The 27,830-nt window shown below is 43.3% G+C and overlaps 1 protein-coding gene across 3 annotated transcripts in view; it reads left to right on the top strand.

Moving 5' to 3' along the window:
- LOC139537624 (glutamate receptor 4-like) overlaps positions 1 to 27,830 on the top strand; it is a 202,682-nt gene that overhangs the window by 165,035 nt on the left and 9,817 nt on the right. For 2 of the 3 annotated variants that reach the window (XR_011667571.1, XM_071339159.1), the window contains exons 10-14: positions 1,261 to 1,467; positions 3,494 to 3,867; positions 21,945 to 22,143; positions 22,724 to 22,971; positions 27,443 to 27,557. Coding sequence is in view for 2 of the 3 variants with exons in the window: in XM_071339159.1 (XP_071195260.1) it covers positions 1,261 to 1,467; positions 3,494 to 3,867; positions 21,945 to 22,143; positions 22,724 to 22,971; positions 27,443 to 27,557 (1,143 nt within the window). In the remaining variant the exon portion in view is untranslated. The remainder of the gene's footprint in view (positions 1 to 1,260; positions 1,468 to 3,493; positions 3,868 to 21,944; positions 22,144 to 22,723; positions 22,972 to 27,442; positions 27,558 to 27,830) is intronic. The other variant, XM_071339160.1, reaches the window with a different exon arrangement.

The raw sequence follows: 27,830 nt of genomic DNA, 5'->3' as shown, positions 1-27,830 counted from the left end.
ACAGCCCCAAAGCATGATGTTTCCACCCCCATGCTTCACAGTAGGTATGGTGTTCTTTGGATGCAACTCAGCATTCTTTGTCCTCCAAACACGACGAGTTGAGTTTTTACCAAAAAGTTATATTTTGGTTTCATCTGACCATATGACATTCTCCCAATCTTCTTCTGGATCATCCAAATGCTCTCTAGCAAACTTCAGACGGGCCTGGACATGTACTGGCTTAAACAGGGGGACACGTCTGGCACTGCAGGATTTGAGTCCCTGGCGGCGTAGTGTGTTACTGATGGTAGGCTTTGTTACTTTGGTCCCAGCTCTCTGCAGGTCATTCACTAGGTCCCCCCGTGTGGTTCTGGGATTTTTGCTCACCGTTCTTGTGATCATTTTGACCCCACGGGGTGAGATCTTGCGTGGAGCCCCAGATCGAGGGAGATTATCAGTGGTCTTGTATGTCTTCCATTTCCTAATAATTGCTCCCACAGTTGATTTCTTCAAACCAAGCTGCTTACCTATTGCAGATTCAGTCTTCCCAGCCTGGTGCAGGTCTACAATTTTGTTTCTGGTGTCCTTTGACAGCTCTTTGGTCTTGGCCATAGTGGAGTTTGGAGTGTGACTGTTTGAGGTTGTGGACAGGTGTCTTTTATACTGATAACAAGTTCAAACAGGTGCCATTAATACAGGTAACGAGTGGAGGACAGAGGAGCCTCTTAAAGAAGAAGTTACAGGTCTGTGAGAGCCAGAAATCTTGCTTGTTTGTAGGTGACCAAATACTTATTTTCCACCATAATTTGCAAATAAATTCATTAAAAATCCTACAATGTGATTTTCTGGATTTCTTTTCTCATTTTGTCTGTCATAGTTGAAGTGTACCTATGATGAAAATTACAGGCCTCTCTCATCTTTTTAAGTGGGAGAACTTGCACAATTGGTGGCTGACTAAATACTTTTTTGCCCCACTGTACATACTGTATGTGTTTGTGCACGCTTGTCTGCTGTCTATTTTTGAGTGAAAAATCCAACGGGCAAAACTGGTTGAAATGACATAATCATTACGTTCTAATGACCTCAATTCAACCAGTTTAAAACATGTATTAAAATAATATCATTATGACGTCACTTAAACAACATTTTGAAATTACAACGTCACTCATTCTGACCTGGTGTCAACCAGTTATGCTCACTGGGCAAGTGACTGTCTGTGAGCGGGGGACATGTTTGCCAGTTTGACCCTGTGGTCCCTGTGGTGTGTGTGTCACTTTGTAGGAGGGTCCCTATGTCATGTTGAAGAAGAACTCGGAGTTGTACGAGGGCAACGACCAGTATGAAGGCTACTGCGTGGACCTGGCCTCGGAGATCGCCAAACACATTGGCATCAAGTACAAGATCGCTATCGTGCCCGACGGAAAGTACGGCGCCCGGGACCCGGAGACCAAGATTTGGAATGGCATGGTTGGGGAGCTGGTGTACGGGGTAAGAGGGACAGGGGACTGAGGTGTGTGTGTGTGTGTGTGTGTGTGTGTGTGTGTGTGTGTGTGTGTGTGTGTGTGTGTGTGTGTGTGTGTGTGTGTGTGTGTGTGTGTGTGTGTGTGTGTGTGTGTGTGTGTGTGTGTGTGTGTGTGTGTGTGTGTGTGTGTGTGTGTGTGTGTTGACCCACATTTAAAGTTTATTTGATGCTGGGTTTCACTCACACTTTACATTCATTTGTAAATCTGTTTAGTTAAAGGCAGCCAATGAACTGAAGACACATAATCAGTTGTTTTAAACACAAAACACAGATGGCTTGATACCTGTCAGTTAGTCAGTTACCTGGACTACTTCAAATAGCTAGATCTTGACCAAACTAAACCTTGGGATAAGGGATCTTTTGGTGCTTATTAGGGTGGGAAAATTCCAGAAATCGTGGTTGGATTCCCTCTGATTCCTGGATTCTCACAACCGGGATTTATAAATTATTTTTGTGGAAAGTTATTAGAATTGTGCAACCCTAGTGCTTATAGCTAAGAGATACAGGCTATTATAAGGTGATAGTGCTAGGGGCTAGAGCTGGGACCAGTGTAGTGTGTCAAGTGTGATAGAGGTGTAGGGGTTAAAGTGTGCTTTGTGTGTGATGTGTTAAGTTTAAGAGGTGAGAGGGTTAAATGATGCCGGTGCTTAGCTACCTCCTGTCTGTTGCTAAGAGATAACAGGATTCATGTACAGGTGTAGGGGGTGTTTGTACAAGGGGTGAAAAATGAAGGTACTGTACTTTAAAAGTGTGTGTGTGTACGTGTGTGTGAAGGCTTAGAGAGATTGCAGGGCTCTTACAGTGCAGAGGGAAGCTGTGAGCTCAGAGCTTAGCCCGTCAGCACTTTCCTGTCTCTAAGACCTTGCCTGGTGACCATTCACCCTCTGACAGTCCTTTTCAAAGCCTGTGTCACCGTGAAAGGTCTCCCCCCATTTCAGCCCTGTCATGTATTTTAATGGTTCCTCATTGCAAGCCAACCTGACATCTTAATAATTAATGCTGAGGACGAGGGAATTTGTATCTCTGTTTTTTCTCTCTCTCCCTCCCTCCATGCAACGTGTCGGCTTGTTTTAATATATCAAATTTATTTTTTATTTTTTTTGTCCAGGCAGGAAAGGTCGGAAGTGTTGCTAAATCACTAACAATAATCTGGTTTGTGGATTTGCCCGCAAAGAAGCAATACGTGTATTCTGTGTCAAATTTTTCCGTCTTGTGTTGTACGTATATTTCTCCAACGGCATTATTTGATTCCCTTCTCCTTCAGATCCGCGGCCTTTCGAATTAAGCCGCTAGGATTAGAGCTACTGCCCGTCTTTTTCTATTCCAAACTGTATCATTGTAAGACGTGTTCAATCAGAAAAAGTGGCAAAATGAAATGACAAAAGGCGGGATGGAGAGAAAATACTGGTGGTTGTTGTTGTTTGTGATTTGTATACTTAGTGATTGTGTCAGATAGGAGGATAGACAGATGTGTGAATGATAGACATGGTCGACTAAGAAGAGAGTTCTCGGGCCGTATCCATCAAGCGACTCAGTATAGTTTTTTTTTAAATCAGTTTTGCCTTTTAGATGATATTACATGGACAGGAGGGACCTGATCCTAGATCAGTGCTCCTGCTCTGAGATACTTGATACATACAGCCCCTGGCTTTTCTGGCTCTGACATACTGTAGCCAATCTTGTATGTACAGTACATGTATGTCCCTTTGGGAACAATTCATCTTTAGTACAATACATTTGGATAGGGGCTCGCCTCAGGCTCACACTCACTCACTGTAGTGTGTGAAGTTGACAGTGCTGAATAAGGTGGAAAGAGAACAAAAAACAGATACTGTCTACTGTAGTCTACCTTTTTGTCCACTGTTTTGTCCACTGTTGTCTACCGTTTGTCTACAGTTTTATTAGGAGTTTAGATGACTCTCCAGGTCGAAAGGCTAACCACTTCCGCTATTTCCCTTCCTTCTTTCCTTCTCTCCCCCCGCCCACACGCAGAAAGCGGAAATCGCTGTGGCCCCATTGACAATCACGCTGGTCCGTGAGGAGGTGATCGACTTCTCCAAGCCCTTCATGTCGCTGGGCATCTCCATCATGATCAAGAAGCCCCAGAAGTCCAAACCTGGGGTTTTCTCCTTCCTGGACCCGCTGGCCTACGAGATCTGGATGTGCATTGTGTTCGCCTACATCGGCGTAAGCGTGGTGCTCTTCCTGGTCAGCCGTTTCAGCCCGTACGAGTGGCACACCGAGGAGCCCGAAGAGGGTACCGACGGTCCGCCCAGCGACCAGCCCCCCAACGAGTTTGGCATCTTCAACTCCCTCTGGTTCTCCCTGGGTGCCTTCATGCAGCAGGGATGTGACATCTCCCCGAGGTGAGAGATAGATGCATTACTACTAAGACTGCATGATATACTACTGATATACTACAGTAAATTCATTCTACTACAGTACACACATACTACTAGAGTACACACATACTACTAGAGTACACACATACTACTACAGCAATATATTCTGAAATATTATACCTTGGCCAGCTGAGAGATAAATATGTCACTACTACTACTCCATTACAGACATAGTACTACATTACACACACAGTACGTCATTACTTTTTTCAATCCAAGATGGCGTAGCAGTCGGACGTGTGTTTTTGTCTTGTCCCGTGTAAATAATCGTTTTCCTCGTTTTTTCCGTTTATATTTTAATCTCACTTTCCATCTACGGACTGAATATACTCTCCTGCAACCCCCAACACCCAATGTGGTACGGATCTGCTATTTTTATACTTTAGAACCGGAACCCCCATCAGAAGCTGGCCAGCTAACTAACTACTAGCTAGTTATCAGTTAGTCACTGCTAGTGGTCTTTACCGTTAACTCGGACACCAGCCAGCCTCAGCTTGGTCAATACATGCCAGTCTGCACAGCGCGATATCAACCCAGAGAATATCGGACTGCTTTTTCTCTACCAAATCTCCAGATTACTACCGCAAGCTCTGGACCTTTACACCGGATCAGATAGCTAGCTGCAATCTGAGTGGCTACTCCTGGCTAACGTCTCTGTCCCGAAGCAAGCAACAGTTAGCCTTGAGCTAGCCTCGAGCTAGGCCAATCTCCCGGCTAGCCGAAGAGGTCCTCCGGCTAATTCTTGTGCTACAATACATATTTTGCCAATTGGCCTGGACCTTTTTTTGCCGACACAGAGCCCTGCCAATCCATCACAACTGGTCTAAATCAGCTACAAGCTAATTTAGCCACCTTCTGCACAGACACCAGCCCTGTTATTAGCCTGGATATTACTCACCAATTTACCAGCATCGGACTGTCTCTCGACAACAACGCCGGATTCCTGCCGTAATCCCTGAGCCACTACTTCTGATCCTCACAGCTAGCTTGCAGCTAGCGCAGCTAGCGCCACTGCCACGAAGCTAGCACCAGTTAGCAAACACAATTCTACAATTCACAACCTCTCTTTCACCATCGCCATCCGGCTTGGATTCTCTGTCGACACGACCACGTCTGGTCTGCAGACGTATACCCCACCCGCTGTGCCCTCAACCGGCCTCCGTCTGAGCAGACCCCCTCCGTCTGAGCAGACCACCCCCCGGGCTACTAACTTTAAACGCCGCGTGCTAGCTTAGTGGAGGCCTCCCTGCTCCATCTACGGCTGCCCCCTGGACACTATGATCACTTGGCTACATAGCTGATGCCTGATTGACTGTCCATTAATTCACGGTACTCCATTCTGTTTATTTGTGTTTTATCTGTCGGCTCTGTGCTTTAACTCAGGATCTGTGTGTAGTTAATCCGACCCTCTCTGCCTAGTCGTCGCCATTTTTACCTGTTGTTGCTGTGTTAGACTAGCACCCTGTTATTGCTGCTGTTATCTTACCTGTTGTTTTAGCTAGCTCTCCCAATCAAGACCTGCAATCACTTTATGCCTTATTGTACGTCTCTCTCAAATATCAATATGCCTTGCATACTGTTGTTCAGGCTAGTTATCATTATCATTGTTTTGGTTTGCAATGGACCCCGTAGTTCCACTCTCCGTACCTCTGATACCTCCTTTGTCCCACCCCCCACACATGCGGTGACCTCACCCATTGAGACCAGCATGTCCAGAGATACAACCTCTCTTATCATCACCCAGTGCCTGGGATTGCCTCCGCTGTACCCGTGCCCCACCATACCCCTGTCTGCACATTATGCCCAGAATCTATTCTACCACGCCCATAAATCTGCTCCTTTTATTCTTTGTCCCCAACGCTCTAGGCGACCAGTTTTGATAGCCTTTAGCCGCACCCTCATCCTACTACTCCTCTGTTCCTCGGGTGATGTGGAGGTAAACCCAGGCCCTGCATGTCCCCAGTCACCCTCATTTGTTGACTTCTGTGATCGAAAAAGCCTTGGCCTCATGCATGTCAACATCAGAAGCCTCCTCCCTAAGTTTGCCTTACTCACCGCTTTAGCACACTCTGCCAACCCTGATGTCCTTGCCGTGTCCGAATCCTGGCTTAGGAAGGCCACCAAAAATTCTGGGATTTCCATACCCAACTATAACACTTTCCGTCAAGATAGAACTGCCAAAGGGGGAGGAGTTGCAATCTACTGCAGAGATAGCCTGCAAAGTTCTGTCATACTTTCCAGGTCTATGCCCAAACAGTTCGAACTTCTAATTTTAAAAATTAATCTCTCCAGAAATAAGTCTCTCACTGTTGCCGCCTGCTACCGACCCCCCTCAGCTCCCAGCTGTGCCCTGGACACCATCTGTGAATTGATCGCTCCCCATCTAGCTTCAGAGTTTGTTCTGTTAGGTGACCTAAACTGGGATATGCTTAACACCCCGGCAGTCCTACAATCCAAGCTTGATGCCCTCAATCTCACACAAATCATCAAGGAACCCACCAGGTACAACCCTAAATCCGTAAACATGGGCACCCTAATAGACATTATCCTGACCAACCTGCCCTCCAAATACACCTCTGCTGTCTTCAATCAAGATCTCAGCGATCACTGCCTCATTGCCTGTATCCGCCACGGGTCCGCGGTCAAACGACCACCCCTCATCACTGTCAAACGCTCCCTAAAACACTTCTGCGAGCAGGCCTTTCTAATCGACCTGGCCCGGGTACCCTGGAAGGATATTGACCTCATCCCGTCAGTTGAGGATGCCTGGTCATTCTTTAAAAGTTACTTCCTCACCATATTAGACAAGCATGCTCCGTTCAAAAAATGCAGAACCAAGAACAGATATAGCCCTTGGTTCACTCCAGACCTGACTGCCCTCGACCAGCACAAAAACATCCTGTGGCGAACTGCAATAGCATCGAAGAGCCCCCGCGATATGCAACTGTTCAGGGAAGTCAGGAACCAATACACGCAGTCAGTCAGGAAAGCAAAGGCCAGCTTTTTCAAGCAGAAATTTGCATCCTGTAGCTCTAACTCCAAAAAGTTCTGGGATACTGTAAAGTCCATGGAAAACAAGAGCACCTCCTCCCAGCTGCCCACTGCACTGAGGCTAGGTAACACGGTCACCACTGATAAGTCCGTGATAATCGAAAACTTCAACAAACATTTCTCAATGGCTGGCCATGCCTTCCTCCTGGCGACTCCAACCTTGGCCAACAGCCCCGCCCCCCCCGCTGCTACTCGCCCAAGCCTCCCCAGCTTCTCCTTTACCCATATCCAGATAGCAGATGTTCTGAAAGAGCTGGAAAACCTGGACCCATACAAATCAGCTGGGCTTGACAATCTGGACCCCCTATTTCTGAAACTGTCCGCCGCCATTGTCGCACCCCCTATTACCAGCCTGTTCAACCTCTCCTTCGTATCATCTGAGATCCCCAAGGATTGAAAAGCTGCCGCGGTCATCCCCCTCTTCAAAGGGGGAGACACCCTGGACCCAAACTGTTACAGACCTATATCCATCCTGCCCTGCCTATCTAAGGTCTTCGAAAGCCAAGTCAACAAACAGATCACTGACCATCTCGAATCCCACCGTACCTTCTCCGCTGTGCAATCCGGTTTCCGAGCCGGTCACGGTGCACCTCAGCCACGCTCAAGGTACTAAACGATATCATAACCGCCATCGATAAAAGACATTACTGTGCAGCCGTCTTCATCGACCTGGCCAAGGCTTTCGACTCTGTCAATCACCATATTCTTATCGGCAGACTCAGTAGCCTCGGTTTTTCTAATGACTGCCTTGCCTGGTTCACCAACTACTTTGCAGACAGAGTTCAGTGTGTCAAATCGGAGGGCATGTTGTCCGGTCCTCTGGCAGTCTCTATGGGGGTACCACAGGGTTCAATTCTCGGGCCGACTCTTTTCTCTGTATACATCAATGATGTTGCTCTTGCTGCGGGCGATTCCCTGATCCACCTCTACGCAGACGACACCATTCTATATACTTCCGGCCCTTCCTTGGACACTGTGCTATCTAACCTCCAAACGAGCTTCAATGCCATACAACACTCCTTCCGTGGCCTCCAACTGCTCTTAAACGCTAGTAAAACCAAATGCATGCTTTTCAACCGTTCGCTGCCTGCACCCGCACGCCCGACTAGCATCACCACCCTGGACGGTTCTGACCTAGAATATGTGGACATCTATAAGTACCTAGGTGTCTGGCTAGACTGCAAACTCTCCTTCCAGACTCATATCAAACATCTCCAATCCAAAATCAAATCAAGAATCGGCTTTCTATTCCGCAACAAAGCCTCCTTCACTCACGCCGCCAAACTTACCCTAGTAAAACTGACTATCCTACCGATCCTCGACTTCGGCGATGTCATCTACAAAATAGCTTCCAATACTCTACTCAGCAAACTGGATGCAGTTTATCACAGTGCCATTCGTTTTGTTACTAAAGCACCTTATACGACCCACCACTGCGACCTGTATGCCCTAGTCGGCTGGCCCTCGCTACATGTTCGTCGTCAGACCCACTGGCTCCAGGTCATCTACAAGGCTATGCTAGGTAAAGTGCCGCCTTATCTCAGTTCACTGGTCACGATGGCTACACCCACCCGCAGCACGCGCTCCAGCAGGTGTATCTCACTGATCATCCCTAAAGCCAAAACCTCATTTGGACGCCTTTCCTTCCAGTTCTCTGCTGCCTGCGACTGGAACGAATTGCAAAAATCTCTGAAGTTGGAGACTTTTATCTCCCTCAACAACTTTAAAAATCTGCTATCCGAGCAGCTAACCGATCGCTGCAGCTGTACATAGTCCATCTGTAAACTACCCACCCAATTTACCTACCTCACCCCCCATACTGCTTTTATTTATTTACTTTTCTGCTATTTTGCACACCAGTATCTCTTCTTGCACATGATCATCTGATGATTTATCACTCCAGTGTTAATCTGCTAAATTGTAATTATTCGATTTATTGCCTACCTCATGCCTTTTGCACACATTGTATATAGATTCTCTTTTTTTTCTACCATGTTATTGACTTGTTTATTGTTTACTCCATGTGTAACTCTGTGTTGTCTGTTCACACTGCTATGCTTTATCTTGGCCAGGTCGCAGTTGCAAATGAGAACTTGTTCTCAACTAGCCTACCTGGTTAAATAAAGGTGAAATAAAATAAAATAAATAAAATTACACACATAGTACTATACTATATACAAACATCTCTTAGGTTAGAGATATATACACATAAATTAAACACATAGTACTACATTACATCCAAATGTCCCCACAATGTCCCTTTCTTTATTGTGTTGAGTGTTAAAGGCTGGTTGCCATTGATAACAGCTGCCTTGGGATGCTATGGCTCATACAGTATACATGTTTCATTCACTGGCTAACTATGAGTCTCTTCACTGTCTGTTGCAGAACAACCATAGTTACTCCACTCTGTACAATTGAAATTTGCACCATGTTTTTTTTGTCTCCTTAGTATTCACACCAAAATTGTCTCTTTATGTCGCATAAGTGAAAATAGCTACAGTGGCAAGAAAATGTATGTGAACCGTTTGGAATTACCTGGACTTCTACATACATTGGTCATACAATTTGATCTGATCTTCATCTAAGTCAAAACAATAGACAAACACAGTCTGCTTAAACTAATAACACACAAACAATTATACACACAAACAATTGAACACACCGTGTATACATTAACAGTGCAGGGTGGGAAAAGTATGTGAACCCTTGGTTTTAATAACTGGTTGACCCTACTTTGACAGCAATAACCTCAACCAAACTTTTTCTGTAGTTGGGGAATCACACCTGCACAACGGTCAGGAGGAATTTTGGACCATTCCTCTTTACAAAACTGTTTCAGTTCAGCAATATTCTTGGGATGCCTGGTGTGAATCGTTCTCTTGAGGTCATGCCACAGCATCTCAATCGGGTTGAGGTCAGGAATCTGACTAATCCACTCCAGAAGGCGTGTTTTCTTCTGTTGAAGCCATTCTGTTGTTGATTTACTTCTGTGTTTTGGGTCGTTTTCCTGTTGCATCACTCAACTTATTTTGAGCTTCAATTGGCGGACAGATAGCCTTACATTCTCCTGCAAAATGTCTTGATTAACTTGGGAATTAATTTTACCATCAGTGATAGCAAGCTGTCCAGGCCCTGAGGCAACAAAGCAGCCCCAGACCATGATGCTCCCTCCACCATACTTCACACTTAGGATGAGGTTTTGATGTTGGTGTGCTGTGCCTTTTTTTCTCCACACATAGTGTGTTCCTTCCTTCCAAACAACTCAACTTTAGTTTCATCTGTCCACAGAATATTTTGGAACATCCAGGTGCTCTTTTGCGAACTTCAGTCGTGCAGCAATGTTTTTTTTGCACAGCAGTGGCTTCTTCCATGGTGTCCTCCCATAAACACCATTCTTGTTTAGTGTTTTACGTATCGTAGACTCGTCAACAGAGATGTTAGCATGTTCCAGAGATTTCTTTAAGTCTTTAGCTGACACTCTTCTTAACCTCATTGAGCATTCTGCGCTGTGCTCTTGCAGTTATCTTTGCAGGACTGCCACTCCTACCACTCCTAGGGAGAGTAGCAACAGTGCTGAACTTTCTCCATTTATAGATAATTTGTCTTACCGTGGACTGATGAATATCAAGGCTTTTAGAGATACTTTTGTAACCCTTTCCAGCTTTATGCATGTGACGCACAAAAGCGTAGTGGGTGCGGAGTCAGGCGCAGGAGGCAGAAAGTACTGAGTAGTGTTTTAATAAGGCACAGGGAAAAAATAGTGTGCGCCAAACACACATAGGCGCAACAAACACGAAACCCAAAACCAGGACCTAAATAGTCCAGAGGGAAATCCCAAAACGAAAACACGCAACCAATAACCTACCACACACATACACAGTGGAAAAATTAAGCCCGCACAAAGAGCAGGTGGGCCGACTAGCTTAAATAGCCCAACTAAACGTAAACACGAAACAGGTGTAACTAATAAGACAAAACCAACAGAAAAGGGAAAAGGGATCGGTGGCAGCTAGTAGACCGGTGACGACGACCGCCGAGCACCGCCCGAACAGGAAGAGGAGCCACCTTTGGTAGGAGTCGTGACAATGCAAGTCAACAATTCTTCATCTTGGGTCTTCTGAGATCTCTTTTGTTCGAGGCATGGTTCACAACAGGCAATGCTTCTTGTGAATAGCAAACTCAAATTTTGTGAGTATTTTTTATAGGGCAGGGCAGCTCTAACCAACATCTCTAATCTCGTCTCAATGATTGTACTCTAGGTTAGCTGACTCCTGACTCCAATTAGCTTTTGGAGAAGTCATTAGCCTAGGGGTTTACATACTTTTTCCAACCTACACTGTGAATGTTTAAATTATGTATTCAATATAGACAAGAAAAATACATGAATTTGTGTGTTATTAGTTTAAACAGACTGGGTTTGTCTGTTGTGACTTAGATGAAGACCAGATCTAATTTTAGGACCAATTTATGCAGAAATCCAGATAATTCCAAAGGGTTCACATACTTTTTCTGGCCACTGTAAATAGCATTGGCCTGTAGTTTGTAATAAGAATGTCTCGTCTCGGCTTATAGTTTCTAGTTCAGCCACGTTCTAGCCCAGCTTTGGTGTGTACGTGTGTGTGTTTGTGTGTTTGTGCGTGCATTGTGATCTGTCTGTTTAGAAGGAAATTGGACTGCTGTCCCATTGTCTCTGATGTGTCTGGTGTGTGTTTCATACACTGTAGTTCTGTGTTCAACAGGCATGAGAGGTCAAAGGGTATATCATCCATTACTTACTATTACCGACCTCTCGTCCGATCATGAACCACCAAAAGATATTCAGTAACCAGTCAGTGCTGGGTGTCATTGCTTCCGGCTCAAGCTTCATATCTGTGACACACCTTTCTGCCCACTCACAGAGCATCTGCCTGCTGTTCTGTAGTCGTGATGAAGATCTTTAGGATTTGTGTAGTTATATTCATAGCAATTTCATGACAGACCTGAGTCAAATTTCCTAGATAATATCCTGTGTCAAATACTTAAACGTATTTGAGGTGTGCTTGGTCTAGTTTGGAGTTTGCACTTTTGGGACTATATTTGCTCTGTGATACAGAGAAAACTAAATCAAGCACAGTTGAATATTTAAAAGGACTTGAGGTATGTATTTGACATACGTCAAATAGGTCCCAAGTCAGCTTTATGATCCTTAGAGTTATTTTAAAGGTAGACTCAGCGATATGAAGTTAGCATTACAATAGCAGTTATGGTGACTTCCGCAAAACACACAAAGACAGCTGAAAGCAAAAGGTTGATCTCCCCTGCATTATCTTTGGTTCATACTGCTGCTCGTGGTCACGTCATATCGCTGAGTTTAAGTTTAAGCTATTGTAGTCTTTAATGGTTGTATAGATATCTTCAGTTCCTCTAAGATTTAAGATTAAGAATGGAGTAAGATGGAGAGGAGGGACCAAACCCAGCCTGTATTTTTCAGCCCTCCTACACAGGACCAGAGCAGAGGCATACACAAGATGGAGAACACTAAGGTACATTAGACAAGAGCACCGTCGAAATGATAGCGCCCGTTACGTAGCATCCTATAACGTCCTATAGCACCTCTATCTTGAGGGAGCTATAGTGGGCCTATGATTTTGACTTAAGTCCACTTCATTTTAAGTCGTCCACTTAAGTTAACTTATTTCCCATGAGAAGGGATCCTCATCCACAACATACTGTATATAATTCTGGAAACGTTCCCAAGATTATCAGGTTTTCCAGAAATCCCAGTTTGGGATTCTCGCAATCAAGAGGGAATACGCAGGACAAGTAATAATCCAAATGGGAATCCTCCATCTGCGATTTCTGGAAAACCTGGGAATTTGGGGAATTTTTCTGGAATTTTATTACTGCTACAGTTTAGTTGTTTAGTCAGTGTTTACTATTGAAACTCTACATTCCGTCTACATGTTGTCCTTATGTCTCTCCACAGTGTGGTCAGACTACTGTGTCTGTCTGTCTGTCTGTCCAACACCTATCACAGATAAAGTTGCAGTAATCCAACGGGCCCTGTCCCAATCTGTCACCAAAAGTTCACTACGGAGAGGGTCGACTGAAGTTTACCCTGACAAGGGGACATGCAAATCCCCTCCACCGAGGGATTGGTGGACTTTGGGAGTGTGGAGAAAATGAGGGAATGCCAAGAGCACAGTTTTAGTGAAGGGTTTAGGACTATGGCACACCACGCATCTGTAGTGCTAAGGAAAGGAAGCCTGCGTACGTGCGAGGCATATACAATGCCTTCAGAAAATATTCACACCACTTGACTTTTTCCATATTTTGTTGTGTTACAGCCTGCATTTCAAGTGGATTAAATGTATAGTTTGTGTCACTGGCCAACACACAATGTCAAAGTGGATTTATGTTTTCAACATTTTTACAAATTAATTAAAAATGAAAATCTGAAATGTCTGGAGTCAATAGGTATTCAACCCCTTTGTTATGGCAAGCCTAAATAATTTCAGCAGTTAAAATGTGTTTAACAGACATTGCATATCCCTTTGAGGATGGTGAAGGGATTCTACCAAGCTAACACATGGAATTGTTTTTAGATGTTCATACAATGGATCATTTAGCTATTTGATTTAGAATTTTAGTACCCCTTTAGGTATAAAAATATATACAGTGGGGAGAACAAGTATTTGATACACTGCCGATTTTGCAGGTTTTCCTACTTACAAAGCATGTAGAGGTCTGTAATTTTTATCATAGATACACTTCAACTGTGAGAGACTGAATCTAAAACAAAAATCCAGAAAATCACATTGTATGATTTTTAAGTAATTCATTTGCATTGGGAAACACCATGAGGCCAATGGTGACATTAAAACAGATACAGAGTTTAATGGCTGTGATAGGAGAAAACTGAGGATAGATCAACAACATTATAGTTACTCCACAATAATAACCTAAATGACAGTGAAAAGAAGGAAACCTATACAGAATTTTTTTTCTCCAAAACATGCATCCTGTTTGCAACAAGGCACTAAAATAAAACTGCAAAAAATGTGGCAAAGAAATTAACTTTATGTCCTGAATACAAAGATTTATGTTTAGGAAGAATCCAACACAACACATCACTGAGTACCACTCTTCATATTTTTGAAGCATGGTGGTGGCTGCATCATGTTATGCATATGCTTGTCATCGGCAAGGACTAGGGAGTTTGTTAGGATTTTTTTTAAACGTAATAGAGCTAAGCACAGGAAAAATCCTAGAGGAAAACCTGGTTCAGTCTGCTTTCCAACAAACACTGGGAAACAAATGTACCTTTCTGCAGGACAATAACCTAAAACACAAGGCCAAATATACACTGGAGGTACAGTTTTGACTTAAATCAGCTTGAAAGTCTATGGAAAAATTTGAAAATTGCTGTCTAGCAATGATCAACAAACAACTTGACAGTACTTGAAGAATTTTCAAAATGAATAATGTCCAAATATTGTACAATCCAGGTGTGCAAAGCTCTTAAAGACTTACCCAGAAAAACTCACAGCTGTAATCGCTGCAAAAGGTGATTCTAACATGTTCAATTCAAGCTGACTCAGAGGTGTTAATACTTATGTAAATTATATATTTCGGTATTTCATTTTCAATACATTTGCACAAATTTATTACAACTTGTTTTCACTTTGTCATTATGGGGTATTGTGTGTAGATGGGTGAGACAAAAAATAAAAGTAATCAATTTTGAATTCAAGCTGTAACACAACAAAATGTGGAATAAGTCAAGAGGTATGAATACTTTCTGATGCACTGTACAGGAAGCCATCTCACATTGATGACATACAAATGTAGGATTTTAATTTGATAACACTTTTGTTGCTGATCATTTTCTTGTACCGCAGGAAATCCAGATGAGCTTTGTGATGTGCATAAATCCACTGAACACCCACACCAACACACAGTTGCAGTGCATTCGGAAAATATTCACAACTTTGACTTTTTCCACATTTTGTTTTACGTTACAGCCTTATTCTAGAATATTTTTTTTCTCTCAATCTACACACAATACCCCATGATGACAAAGTAAAAACAGATTTCTTTGATATTTTTGCAAATGTATTAAAAATTAAAAACGGAAATATCACATTTGCATAAGTAATATCACATTTGCATAAGTAATATCACATTTGCATAAGTACTCTGTTGAAGCACCTTTAGCAGTGATTACAGCCTCAAGTCTTCTTGGGTATGATGCTACAATCTTGGCACACCTGTATTTGGGGAGTTTCTCTCATTCTTCTCTGCAGATCCTCTCAAGCGCTGTCAGGTTGGATGGGGAGCGTCGCTGCACAGCTATTTTCAGGTCTCTCCAGAGATGTTCGATCGGGTTCTCGTCCGGGTTCTGGCTGGGCCACTCAATGACATGTCCTGAAGCCACTCCTGTGTTGTCTTGACTGTGTGCTTAGGGTCGTTGTCCTGTTGGAAGGTGAACCTTTGCCCCAGTTTGAGGTCATGAGCGTTCTGGAGCAGGTTTTTCTATTTAATAATGATGGAGGCCACTGTGTTCTTGGGGACCTTCAATGCTGAGGACATTATTTGGTACCCTTCCCCAGATCAGCGCCTCAACACAATCCTGTCTCGGAGCTCTAAGGACAATTCCTTCTACCTCATGGGTTGGTTTTTGCTATAGACAGGTGTGTGCCTTTCCAAATCATGTCCAATCAATTGAGTTTACCACAGGTGGACTACAATCTAGTTGTAGAAACATTTCAAGGATGATCAATGGAAACAGGATGCACCTGAGCTCAATGTCAAGTCTCACATCGAAGGGTTTGAATGTTTATGTAAATAAGATATTTCTGTTTCTATTTTTAATACATTTGCAAACATTTCTAATTTTTTTTTTCTCGCTTTGTCATTGTAGGGTATAGATTGATGAGGAAAAATGTATTTAATCAATTTTAGAATAAGGCTGTAACGTAACAAAGTGTGGAAAAAGTCAAGGGGTCTGACTACTTTCCGAGTGTATTGCACTTTTCATGTTGCCTAATTTTGGCCAGCTAATAGCCTAACCACTGATCAAGCAACATGGACTAAATGATCAAATCCTCTTGCTGCAGGATTATTTTGCTGTGACAATATATGTCAAATTAAGATCCTACATATGTACACAGTCCAATGGGAGATGAAGACCCAGTGGTGAGATGATTGACAGGTCTAAAGGTTATCCGCTACTGATGTTCCATCCTTTACTTTAATGAAGGTTGATCCTGATCCTCAGATACCCACACTGAGAGAGAGAAAGAGAGAGAGAGAGGGAAAGACATACAAACACACGTTTCCCCAAGGCACCCCATAATAATTAATGCAGTAATTAATATCCCTGTGTGCTTGTCTCTGGCGGTAACGCCAGATCTCCATGGCAACGGGAGGGAGAGAGGGGAGTGTGTGTGATTGAAGTGGTGACATGGGAGCACCCTAATTGAGAACAAATCCCAGTTTAGTGTAACAAATGGCAGCCTATTCCCTGTATAGTTCTGTATAGTGTATACTGTATAGTTCTGTATAGTGTATACTGTATAGTTCTGTATCGTTCTGTATAGTGTATACTGTATAGTTCTGTATAGTGTATACTGTATAGTTCTGTATAGTGTATACTGTATAGTTCTGTATAGTTCTGTATAGTGTATACTGTATAGTTCTGTATAGTGTATACTGTATAGTTCTGTATAGTTCTGTATAGTTCTGTATAGTGTATACTGTATAGTTCTGTATCGTTTTGTATAGTGTATAGTGAGTCATATGGTCCCTGGTCCAAAGTAGTGCCCTATATAGGGGATAGGATGCCATTTGCCACGCACAACACTGTTTTTGACTCAGGATACTAGACAGATACTACTACATCATTTAGACTATCATAATAATATTCAGACTGTCTGTTTGGATGCCATTAAAGCACCCAAACATTCTGGCGTAGCTAGTATGTTGCCATGTCAACTTATAACTAGATATAAAAAATGATGTAATTTTTATTTTGTTGGGGGGGGGGGTGTTGCAAGTGTGGTACCTTCTGTAACAAATATGCTTGTAAGTTTTGGCAGCTTTTTTCGTCCCAAAAATGTTCAGCCAGGTACTTTAAGTCATTATATTTTACAACAACCTGACTCAACCTTGACCCGTGTTGGTTAACACGCTATCAGATCATCCCCAGAAAAATCCAACTCACAATTTAAACTGGGTGTGATTGGTCTAGTCTATGCTCACCTGTTGGCCTAATTGGATGGGGTGCAATTGGTTTGGCCTGGTTTGGTTTTTTATATGCTGCCTTACTCTAGTCTGGTCTAATTGAGCAGGTGCGATAGGTTTGGCCTGTTTGGTCAGTGCTGATTGCTTCGGTCTGCCCCACCATTTATATGAATATCATTTTGGCTTGAGAGAGTGTGAGGAGTGTGAATTTGTACAGGCTCATGTAGGGTCAAATAGATTTCCAGGTGTTTTCATTCTTCATCAGGGTAGCAATGGAGAGATGGAGGGAGGGAGGGAAGTAGGGAGAGGAGGAGAGAGGGAGAGGGGGATAGCATGAATAACTAAAGCACTATTGGCTCGCCTGGGGGCGTATCATGCTGGGAACGGACAACACCTCGTCATTTATTTAGGCTTTTCTCAAGGTCAACCTCATGTGGCTCTCCTCTCTTTCTCTCTTTTTCTCTCTCTCTCACTCTCTCTTTCTAGAGAGAGAGAGAGAATCTATATATATATATATATATATATATATATATATATATCTTCCCTCTCTCTCCTAATATACACTTTATACAGTATATCTCTGCTATTATGTAATATTGTACATCAGATGCTGTGATCCTGATTACCTGTCCACAAACACACAACTCATGCAGACATCAAATAATGAAAGTATGTGTATGGTGAGTCACACACACATCTCTCTGTGGCTAACACCGGAGATGTCCCATCATCTCATTCACTTGGCTGAGAGAGACGTTGCAGTGACAGTTTTGTAGGAATTCAAGTGTGTGTGTGTGTCTAATAGTGTGTGTGTGTCTAATAGTGTGTGTGTGTGTGTGTGTGTGTGTGTGTGTGTGTGTGTGTGTGTGTGTGTGTGTGTGTGTGTGTGTGTGTGTGTGTGTGTGTGTGTGTGTGTGTGTGTGTGTGTGTGTGTGTGTGTGTGTGTGTGTGTGTGTGTGTGTGTGTGTGTCTAATAGTGTGTGTGTTATGAAAGAGTAAGTTCGTATGGTCAGTGGGGGGCTGGGGCATTTTGACCCAAAACTAGAACCTCTATACCTCCATACAGTATGTGTGTTTCAGCAACAGGCTTGTGTGTGTGTGTGTGTGTACAGTATGTGTGGGTGTCACCACTTCAATATGTAGGCTGCGCTGGGTCTCTGGTGTAGCATGATGGACACGTCTGGGCTCCAGGCTCCACAGGCTCCACTGCTAATCGTTTGTCTGTGTGAGGCTGAACCAACCTGATTACAGTGAGGCAGGCCGCTCGGACTGGCCAAAGCAGCAGCAGCCAGCAGCAGCTAGTCTATCTCTGCTTCGCTGAGTGACTTAATACACTGGGATACATTGGACAAGTCCCCACTCGAGTCACCACTCCAAAGGCAGTCAGGGCTGCATCTGAAATGGTATCCAATTCCATAGTGCAATACTTTTGACCAGGGCCCGCAGACACTCACGCATGCATGCACACACACAATCGCACACACAATCACGTTCCCCATTGACGTTCCCAGTCCCGTCTCCCCCTGTAACACGGCTGTCTCGCTCCCGTCACCCATGTAACATGCTAAACCCAGGGTCAGACTGTACCATTACCCATCCCATAGGGGCAACCGTATGGCAGCGATGATCCCTCCCCAGATAACAATCCCCCCCCCCCCCCTTCCCCCAAATGGCCATGGCCCATCAGGGTATGCCAATCTGTCAACATGGATGAAAGTCACTAGAGTCACCTCGGATCAACACAGACTGGAAAGAGGGAGCCCCCTGGCTAACTGTCTGTCCTTAGTCACAGCTGCTGGCCTCTCGATGCCAACGAGAGCAAACCCTACGAGAGGGAGGAAGAGGAGAGAGAGGGAGAGAAAAAGAAAGGGAGGATGAGAGACATAGAGAGAGAACGAGAAAGAGAGAGAGAGAGAGGTAATCTGTACTCAAATCCAGAGTTAAAAGAGGGTATAGTAATCTATTCTACAGCATAGCCTTCTCTCTGTCTGTGTGTGTGTGTGTGTGTGTGTGTGTGTGTGTGTGTGTGTGTGTGTGTGTGTGTGTGTGTGTGTGTGTGTGTGTGTGTGTGTGTGTGTGTGTGTGTGTGTGTGTGTGTGTGTGTGTGTGTGTGTGTGTGTGTGTGTGTGTGAGAGAGAGTGGAAGAGAGAGATTGTAACATGAGACATTGGGACATGTGGCATGTTCTAGGGACAAGACTAGAGGGGACACAGTTTGCGATAAGGGGAACGGGTAGGTGATGTGGAATATTTTCGGAAAGTCCCTTCTTACACCCTTTTCACATTACTGAGCAGAGCTGTACTGCACTGGCCTGGGTGCACATCTACCATAGTCACTGTATGCTGGAAAGAAAGGGCCATGAGAAAAGAAAAAAAATGAAATAACCATGCCAGTTCAGCAGAGTACGGTTTGGGTCAGTTCGGGTCTGCACGGTAATGTGAATCATGAAAAGGCTTGTTTCAGGTTGGCATCGACTTGTGAAATGGTGTGAAAATGCTGAGTTTGACAAAACAACAGGAACTGAAGGGGTTTTCATAAAGCTTCTCTCTATGTTTGGTTTGTACCGAGGGTGGAGAGAGAACATTGTTTGTTAACTCCAATGCACCATTATGTTTGACTCTCCTCACAACCTTCCCCCCGCTCGCTTGAGAGTCGGCTTATCTGTCTCCCTTGAGCCAACAAACAAGACAAAAACAGAGCTGAACGGAGGGAGCGCTGTGTGACGTCGTTGGTCGCTCTCCAAAGCACTGCCAGCTCTTAAAAAGAAAGAGATCGACACAGAAGCGCATTGGGTTTTAATGAGCCACTTTGCCTTCAGGTGGATCTGAATATGGGCTGGATGGTGTTGTGCAGTGTGAAGTCAGTGTGCTCTTAGAGCTCCCCCCTGAGGTAGGTTGGCAGAATAGCAGTCTGTTCCCAAGTTACCTATTGGCACATTGGATAAATTATTATTTTCATTTATTTATTTTTGGGGGGGGTAGATTTATTTGTTGAGAAAGGACAGTGAAGGGGAGATGGGAAAAGTAGGTGAGATTGCGAGTCAGAAGGGCAGTAGACCGGATTTGAACCCATTCCGACTTTCAGATGTATTCAGGCCACTCGACTTTTTCCACCGTTTGTTACGTTACAACCTGATTCTAAAATCGATTAAAAAATGTTTCCCTCATAAATCTACACACAATACCCTATAATGAAAAAACCAAAGAGTTTTTAAAATTATTATTTGAAGAAATATCACATTGACATAAGTATTCAGACCCTTTACTCAGTACTTTGTTGAAGCACCTTTGGCAGCAATTACAGCCTTGAGTCTTCTAGGGTATGCTTGACAAGCTTGACACACCTGTATTTGGGGAGTTTCTCTGATTCTTCTCTGCAGATCCTTTCAAGCTCTGTCAGGTTGGATGGGGAGTGTGCTCTGGTGCAGGTACTTAGCTCCGTTCGTCTTTCCCTCAATCTGTTCATTTTACCCTCAATCCTGACTAGTCTCCCATTCCTTGCAGCTGATAAACATCCCCACAGCTGGCCTTCTAGGCAGAGCTGCAAAGAAAAATACGTATCTCAGACTGGCCAATAAAAATAAAAGTTTAAGATGGGCAAAAGAACACAGACACTGGACAGAGGAACTCTGCCTAGAAGGCCAGCATCCCGGAGTTGCCTCTTCATTGTTGACGTTGAGACTGGTGTTTTGCGGGTACTTTTTAAGGAAGCTGCCAGTTGTGGACTTGTGAGGCGTCTGTTTCTCAAACTAGACATTCTAATGTACTTGTCCTCTTGCTCAGTTGTGCACCGGGGCCTCCCACTCCTCTTTCTATTCTGGTTAGAGCCAGTTTGCGCTGTTCTGTGAAGGGAGTAGTACACAGTGTTGTATGAGATCTTCAGTTTCTTGGCAATTTCTCACATGGAATAGCCTTCATTTCTCAGAACAAGAATAGACTGATGAGTTTCAGAAGAAAGGTCTTTGTTTCTAGCCATTTTGAGCCTTAATCAAACCCACAAATGCTGATGCTCCAGATACTCAACTAGTCTAAAGAAGGTCAGTTTTATTGCTTCTTTAATCAGACAACAGTTTTCAGCTGTGCTAACATAATTGCAAAATTGTTTTCTAATGATCAATTAGCCTTTTAAAATTATCAACTTGGATTAGCTAACACAACGTACCATTGGAACACAGGAGTGACGATATTCCATTTCAAATCAGCTGTTTCCAGCTACAATAGTCATTTACAACATTAACAATGTCTACACTGTATTTCTGATCAATTTGATGTTATTTTAATGGACAAAAAAAGTGCTTTTCTTTCAAAAACAAGGAAATGTCTAAGTGACCCCAACCTTTTGAATGGTAGTGCATATCTTTAATCAATTTTAGAATAAGGCTGTAACGTAACAACATGTGGAAAAAAGGAAGGGGTCTGAATACTTTCTGAATGCACTGTATATGTGTGTCAGGGTTAGCAGCTCTAACCGCTAGACCACCCATGTCACCGATAAGTTTGTCTGTAATTCACTCTCACTTCTTAATACAGTTTGTGGATTTGTGTTGATTCATAATAATTAGTGTTATTGATGGACTCTTCTATCTATCACACCCCCTACTCTCCTCTTCTCTTTTCCTCGCCATGCTCACTCTTTTCTTACTCCTCCTCCTTCTCATTCTCACCTCCACACTTCCCTTATTCCTCTCCTTCCTCTCCTCCTTCCTTCCCCTGTCCTCTCCCTCCTCCCCTCTCCTTCTTCCTCTTCCTCTCTCTCTCCCCCAGGTCTCTGTCGGGGCGTATTGTGGGTGGTGTGTGGTGGTTCTTCACACTCATCATCATCTCCTCCTACACGGCCAACCTGGCTGCCTTCCTCACAGTAGAGAGGATGGTGTCGCCTATAGAGAGTGCTGAGGACCTGGCTAAACAGACAGACATCGCCTACGGTACCCTAGACTCCGGCTCCACTAAAGAGTTCTTCAGGGTGAGTATAGTACTGGACTAGACACCAGCTGTGTCTGTTTTATCATATTATAGCCTTGTCCTACAGATGTAAGATCTTAATTTGAGCCAGTTACCTACAGCAACAGGAAATGTGAATTATTATGTGGATTATAATTAATGGACATTTAAAAAAAGGGAAAATCAAAGTGGAAATTAAAAACTTCAGAAGCCTTTTTAAACCTCAAGTACACTACAAGTTTTACATTTCCAGTTCTCCTGGAACAGGGTGATCAAATTAAGATCCTACATCTGTATTTCATAGGCTTTTTGTGTATGTAGGAATATGAAGTTATAGGGTGAGTAGTATTGAACAGATCAGCTCACACACACACACACGACACCATGTGTTGTACACAATACTGATCAGTTCACTTAAGCATACTCATTCACTGGGGGAGGAGTGTGTGTTTTTACAGTAACTGTTTCCAGTCAATATGCACTCCACCAGTAAATCTCTACAGTACACTAACTAACCCCCCATGTCCTCCTCTCTATTTGGCTATGCTCGCTCTATGCTCTCTCTCCACCCTCCTCCACCTCTACTCCACCTCTACTCACAGAGGTCAAAGATCGCGGTCTACGAGAAGATGTGGGGCTACATGAAGTCAGCCGAACCGACTGTGTTTACCAAGAACACACAGGAGGGGGTTGTACGTGTGCGGAAGAGCAAAGGGAAGTACGCTTTCCTATTGGAGTCAACCATGAACGAGTACACGGAACAGCGGAAACCCTGCGACACCATGAAGGTCGGCGGCAACCTGGACTCCAAAGGATACGGAGTGGCCACCCCCAAGGGTTCACTGTTAAGGTGGGTGGAGTAGTATAACAATATGTCCAAGCTGTGCGTGTTGTTATGTTATTCCACCTTCCCTGGCGTGCTGCCTGAACATGTATAATAACGCTCATGTAACGCTCATGTAACGCTCATGTAACACTTATTTGGGTTGGATTTTTTTTTCATGCATAGTGATCATGAAGGTTAAGGTAGTGGCTTTTACATTTGTGTTTCGTGTGCATGCGGTCATGGCAACAGTTGTTTTTGTTGCAGCTCTACTTCTTCGTTGTCAGGTGATGTTTGTGCTGCTTTGTGTTGGTGTGCCAGTGGGAGTTGAAACAGTATGTTGAAAGGCCCTAGATAAGTCCAAATATTACTCTAATATATTACTATGACCAATGTTGCAAAAGTCTGGCAACTTTCTCCAAATTCCTGGATTTCCTGCTTATTCCCTTCTGAATTCGGGAATATCCCGAACTGGGATTTCTGGAAAACCTGGAGAATTTTGGGAAGGTTAATGGAATGTTGCGACCATAACTGCACTAATTAGGGAAAAGAGTGCTATTTGGGATGTAGACATAGTGAATGTCATATGAGATGGTGGGATATACAGTTGAAGTCAGAAGTTTACATACACCTTAGCCAAATACATTTCAACTCAGTTTTTCACAATTCCTGATATTTAATCCTAGTAAAAATTTCCTGTTTTAGGTCAGTTAGGATCACCACTTTATTTTAAGAACGTGAAATGTCAGCATAATAGGAGAGAGAATGATTTATTTCAGCTTTTATTTCTTTCATCACATTCCCAGTGGGTCAAATGTTTACATACACTCAATTAGTATTTGGTAGCATTGCCTTTAAATTGTTTAACTTGGGTCAAATATTTCGGGTAGCCTTCCACAAGCTTCCCACAGTAAGTTGGGTGAATTTTGGCCCATTCCTCCTGACAGAGCTGGTGTAACTGAGTCAGGTTTGTAGGCCTCCTTGCTCGCACACGCGTTTTCAGTTCTGCCCACAAATGTTCTATGGGATTGAGGTCAGGGCTTTGTGATGGCCACTCCAATACCTTGACTTTGTTGTCCTTAAGCCATTTTGCCACAACTTTGGAAGTATGCTTGGGGTCATTGTCCATTTGGAAGACTCATTTGCGACCAAGCTTTAACTTCCTGACTGATGTCTTGAGATGTTGCTTCAATATATCCACATAATTTTCCTGCCTCATGATGCCATCTATTTTGTGAAGTGCACCAGGCCCTCCTGCAGCAAAGCACCCCAACAACATGATGCTGCCACCCCCGTGCTTCACGGTTGGGATGGTGTTCTACGGGCTTGCAAGCTTCCCCCTTTTTCCTCCAAACATAACAATGGTCATTATGGCCAAACAGTTCTATTTTTGTTTCATCAGAACAGAGGACATTTCTCCAAAAAGTACAATCTCTGTCCCCATGTGCAGTTGCAAACCGTAGTCTGCCTTTTTTATGCCGGTTTTGGAGCAGTGGCTTCTTCCTTGCTGAGCGGCCTTTCAGGTTATGTCGATATAGAACTTGTTTTACTGTGGATATAGATACTTTTGTACCTGTTTCCTCCAGCATCTTCACAAGGTCTTTTGCTGTTGTTCTGGGATTGATTTGCACTTTTCGCACCAAAGTACGTTCATCTCTAGGAGACAGAACGCATCTCCTTCCTGAGCGGTATGACGGCTGCGTGGTCCCATGGTGTTTATACTTGCATACTATTGTTTGTACAGATTAACGTGGTACCTTCAGGCGTTTGGAAATTGCTCCCAAGGATGAACCAGACTTGTGGAGGTCTACAATTTATTTTCTGAGGTTTTGGCTGATTTCTTCTGATTTTCCCATAATGTCAAGCAAAGAGGCACTGAGTTTGAAGGTAGGCCTTGAAATACATCCACAGGTACACCTCCAATTGACTCAAATGATGTCAATTAGCCTATCAGAAGTTTCTAAAGCCATGACGACATTTTCTGGAATTTTCCAAGCTGTTAAAGGCACAGTCAACTTAGTGTATGTAAACTTTGACCCACTGGATTTGTGATACAGTAAATTATATGTGAATTAATCTGTCTGTAAACAATTGTTGGAAAATTACTTGTGTCATGCACAAAGTAGATGTCCTAACCGACTTGCCAAAACTATAGTTTGTTAACAAGAAATTTGTGGAGAAGTTAAAAAGCGAGTTTTAATGACTCCAACCTAAGTGTATGTAAACTTCCGACTTCAACTGTAAGTCATGTGAATGTCATATGAGATAGTGGGATATAATTGATGTGAATGCGAGCCATGTCAATGATCAGTCCTGTCTGACTTGGCTAGACTAGAGCTGCTTTATACACAGTGGAATTTACAGACTTCCCTAAAAAAACTAAAACATCCCAGTCACCACAGGGAGTTAGTTTCACTTCGCCAAACTCTAGTGTGTGTGTGTGTGTTCCTGTGTGTACTGGGCACAATTTTATGAATCCATTGCCGAAGGACTGATAAAAGTTAACTTGCATTTTCACAGTTTTTGTAGAATGAGTGAGATAATGTTATTTTTGGGAGGGAAAAGACACTGCAAATGATAAGAGCAAACAAGCACCCCTTAGCAAGTTATCTCAGCCTATACTATAATGCTCAGACTATCTATTAGTGAAAACTACTTCTGGTTTACCATATATCCCTTAATAAATAGAAAATGGAACAAATAGCCATGATCACATGTAAACTGTAGAGAGGACTACCTCAGTGCAGTATGTAAACTAACTATAGATCTATGTGGTTGACCACCTGACCCTAGATAGGACCTACAGAGCATTCTGTCTCTCTCAATCAATCAATCAATGATGTTTATTTTATAAAGCCCTTTTTACATCAGCAGTTGCTACGAAGTGCTTATAAACACACTAGCAACGGTCGTCAAAATTGGTAAAATGTCAAAAACACAGTTCTGATAAATGTAACAGTTGCATAATGGAGTAGGATACTCCATACTTGTTGACTGAACTACAGCACTGGCAAGTGTTTGAGCGGTCATAACAGACGTTTGCGCAATTGTACAATCAACAGGAAAATGTGTTTTGCACAAGCAAGAGTTGGAATGTGCATTGCTTTTCTTTTTAAATAATTTGATCCAGCAACAATTAAGTGAATTAACACCCCACAAAAACAAGAAAATAATTGCTGGAAAGTGGGGAATCCTGAGGTGGGCTGGACATGCGCATTGCTAGACACACAGACGCATGCACGCACACACACTATTTCCACAATCCAACACCAATCCTTACCTGTCTGTAAATTCCACTGACTGTGCTTCTCTAGAATGGAACAACATGAGTTTGCAATGCAAACAACAACTGGTGCAGGGTTTACCCACTGTTTTCTGCAAGAGGAGTCACTGGCAGATCATGGTAGTTCCCGATGGAGTCCATTTTTTTTCTTCAGCATTATTATCGGTTGCTTTCCCCTGCTCAGATGTGGCATGCATCAACCAATGGTTGCGTGCCACATCCTCGACTGTGTCATCAACTGACAAATTGCTATAACATATGATGTGGTTAGCTGATACGTAAAATACCTATCCAGGCATTGTAAGATCTGGCATGCGTCAGTAACGCATGGGCAGAGGAACGTGCCCATCATCTTCTGTCAGTCACTTCTCCTGGTCACCATGGAAACCCACCAATCAGCATGCAAAGCAGCTATAATGTCAGACAAGGCTGCAATTTCCCTCGGCATTAACCTTAAAGTGGCTCTAAAAAGGTTAGATGTTTAATTATATTTTTCTTCTTCTCTTCTCATCAGCTTTTACTGAAATAGTTATTTTACTAATGTTGCTATCCGTTACATTTCTGTCTCTCTCATTTATGGTGTGTACTTGATATTACTGCAAAGTAGAGCTGAAAGGCACTGAATGCACGTGGACAAATCTCTCTTGATGCAAGTTTTACTCCTCTGAATCAAAATATACAGTATATATAACATGACGTTACTACACAATCCTTTCCCTATGGGCCCTGGTCAATATATGCACCATTTTGGACACACAATATGTGTAATGGAGTCTAACTATCAATCAGGTTGTGTGAAGAAAGACAAAATACATTCTGGTCAGGGGCCACATGGATAAAACCAAGGGAAAAATTGACATACTGTAATTTAGTTTCCTTGGCTCAAACTGAAGTGAACCAAGTCCCAACTTGAGGATTGTCCGTTCTGTGTATAAGGGTCCAATCTGTGGGGCAAATACAAATTTCCACTCAAGTCAAAATATAACTTCTCCCATTGACATCACTGCATGACTAAGTGAAAATGTATGACTTAAGTGGAAGTTAGGCTTTGCCCCCTGTGTATGGAGGGAGGGTTTATTGTTACAGATAGAACATTAACACACCCCTATTTCCACCCTTGTGCCCCCTTTACAATCCCACCCTTCCCCCTCCTATCCCCAATTGGATGCTATTGACTCACCTTCACTCACCCAAATATGTTTTATCATTTTCAAGAAGCGCAGTTAACCTGGCAGTGTTAAAACTGAATGAACAAGGCCTGTTGGACAAATTGAAAAACAAGTGGTGGTACGACAAGGGAGAGTGTGGCAGCGGCGGAGGTGGCGAGAAGGTTAGCCACCCGTGTGTCAGCCCCATGCCGATTGGGTAAAACTGTTGCTGTGGTAACGGGGGCATCTGCCGGGGCGACACCCATCCTGTGACCCGCAGTGGCGTTGTGACGCACCACAGTGGCACATATTATAGAGTGGAAAGTGATTACTGTCAAACCACAAATATGCGCTATTGGTAGATGTTATTGTTCACCTATTCATAATCTAAAGCTCAAGTGAAACGTTTTTGAAGACACCTTGAAGTCACAGTCACCGCCCTATTGTGTACTCCC

This window comes from Salvelinus alpinus, chromosome 13, assembly GCF_045679555.1.
Source record: "Salvelinus alpinus chromosome 13, SLU_Salpinus.1, whole genome shotgun sequence".
In the NCBI taxonomy this organism is placed as follows: domain Eukaryota; kingdom Metazoa; phylum Chordata; class Actinopteri; order Salmoniformes; family Salmonidae; genus Salvelinus; species Salvelinus alpinus.
The sequence above is the reverse complement of the archived record's forward strand: the minus strand, read 5'-3'. Positions and strand labels throughout refer to the sequence as shown.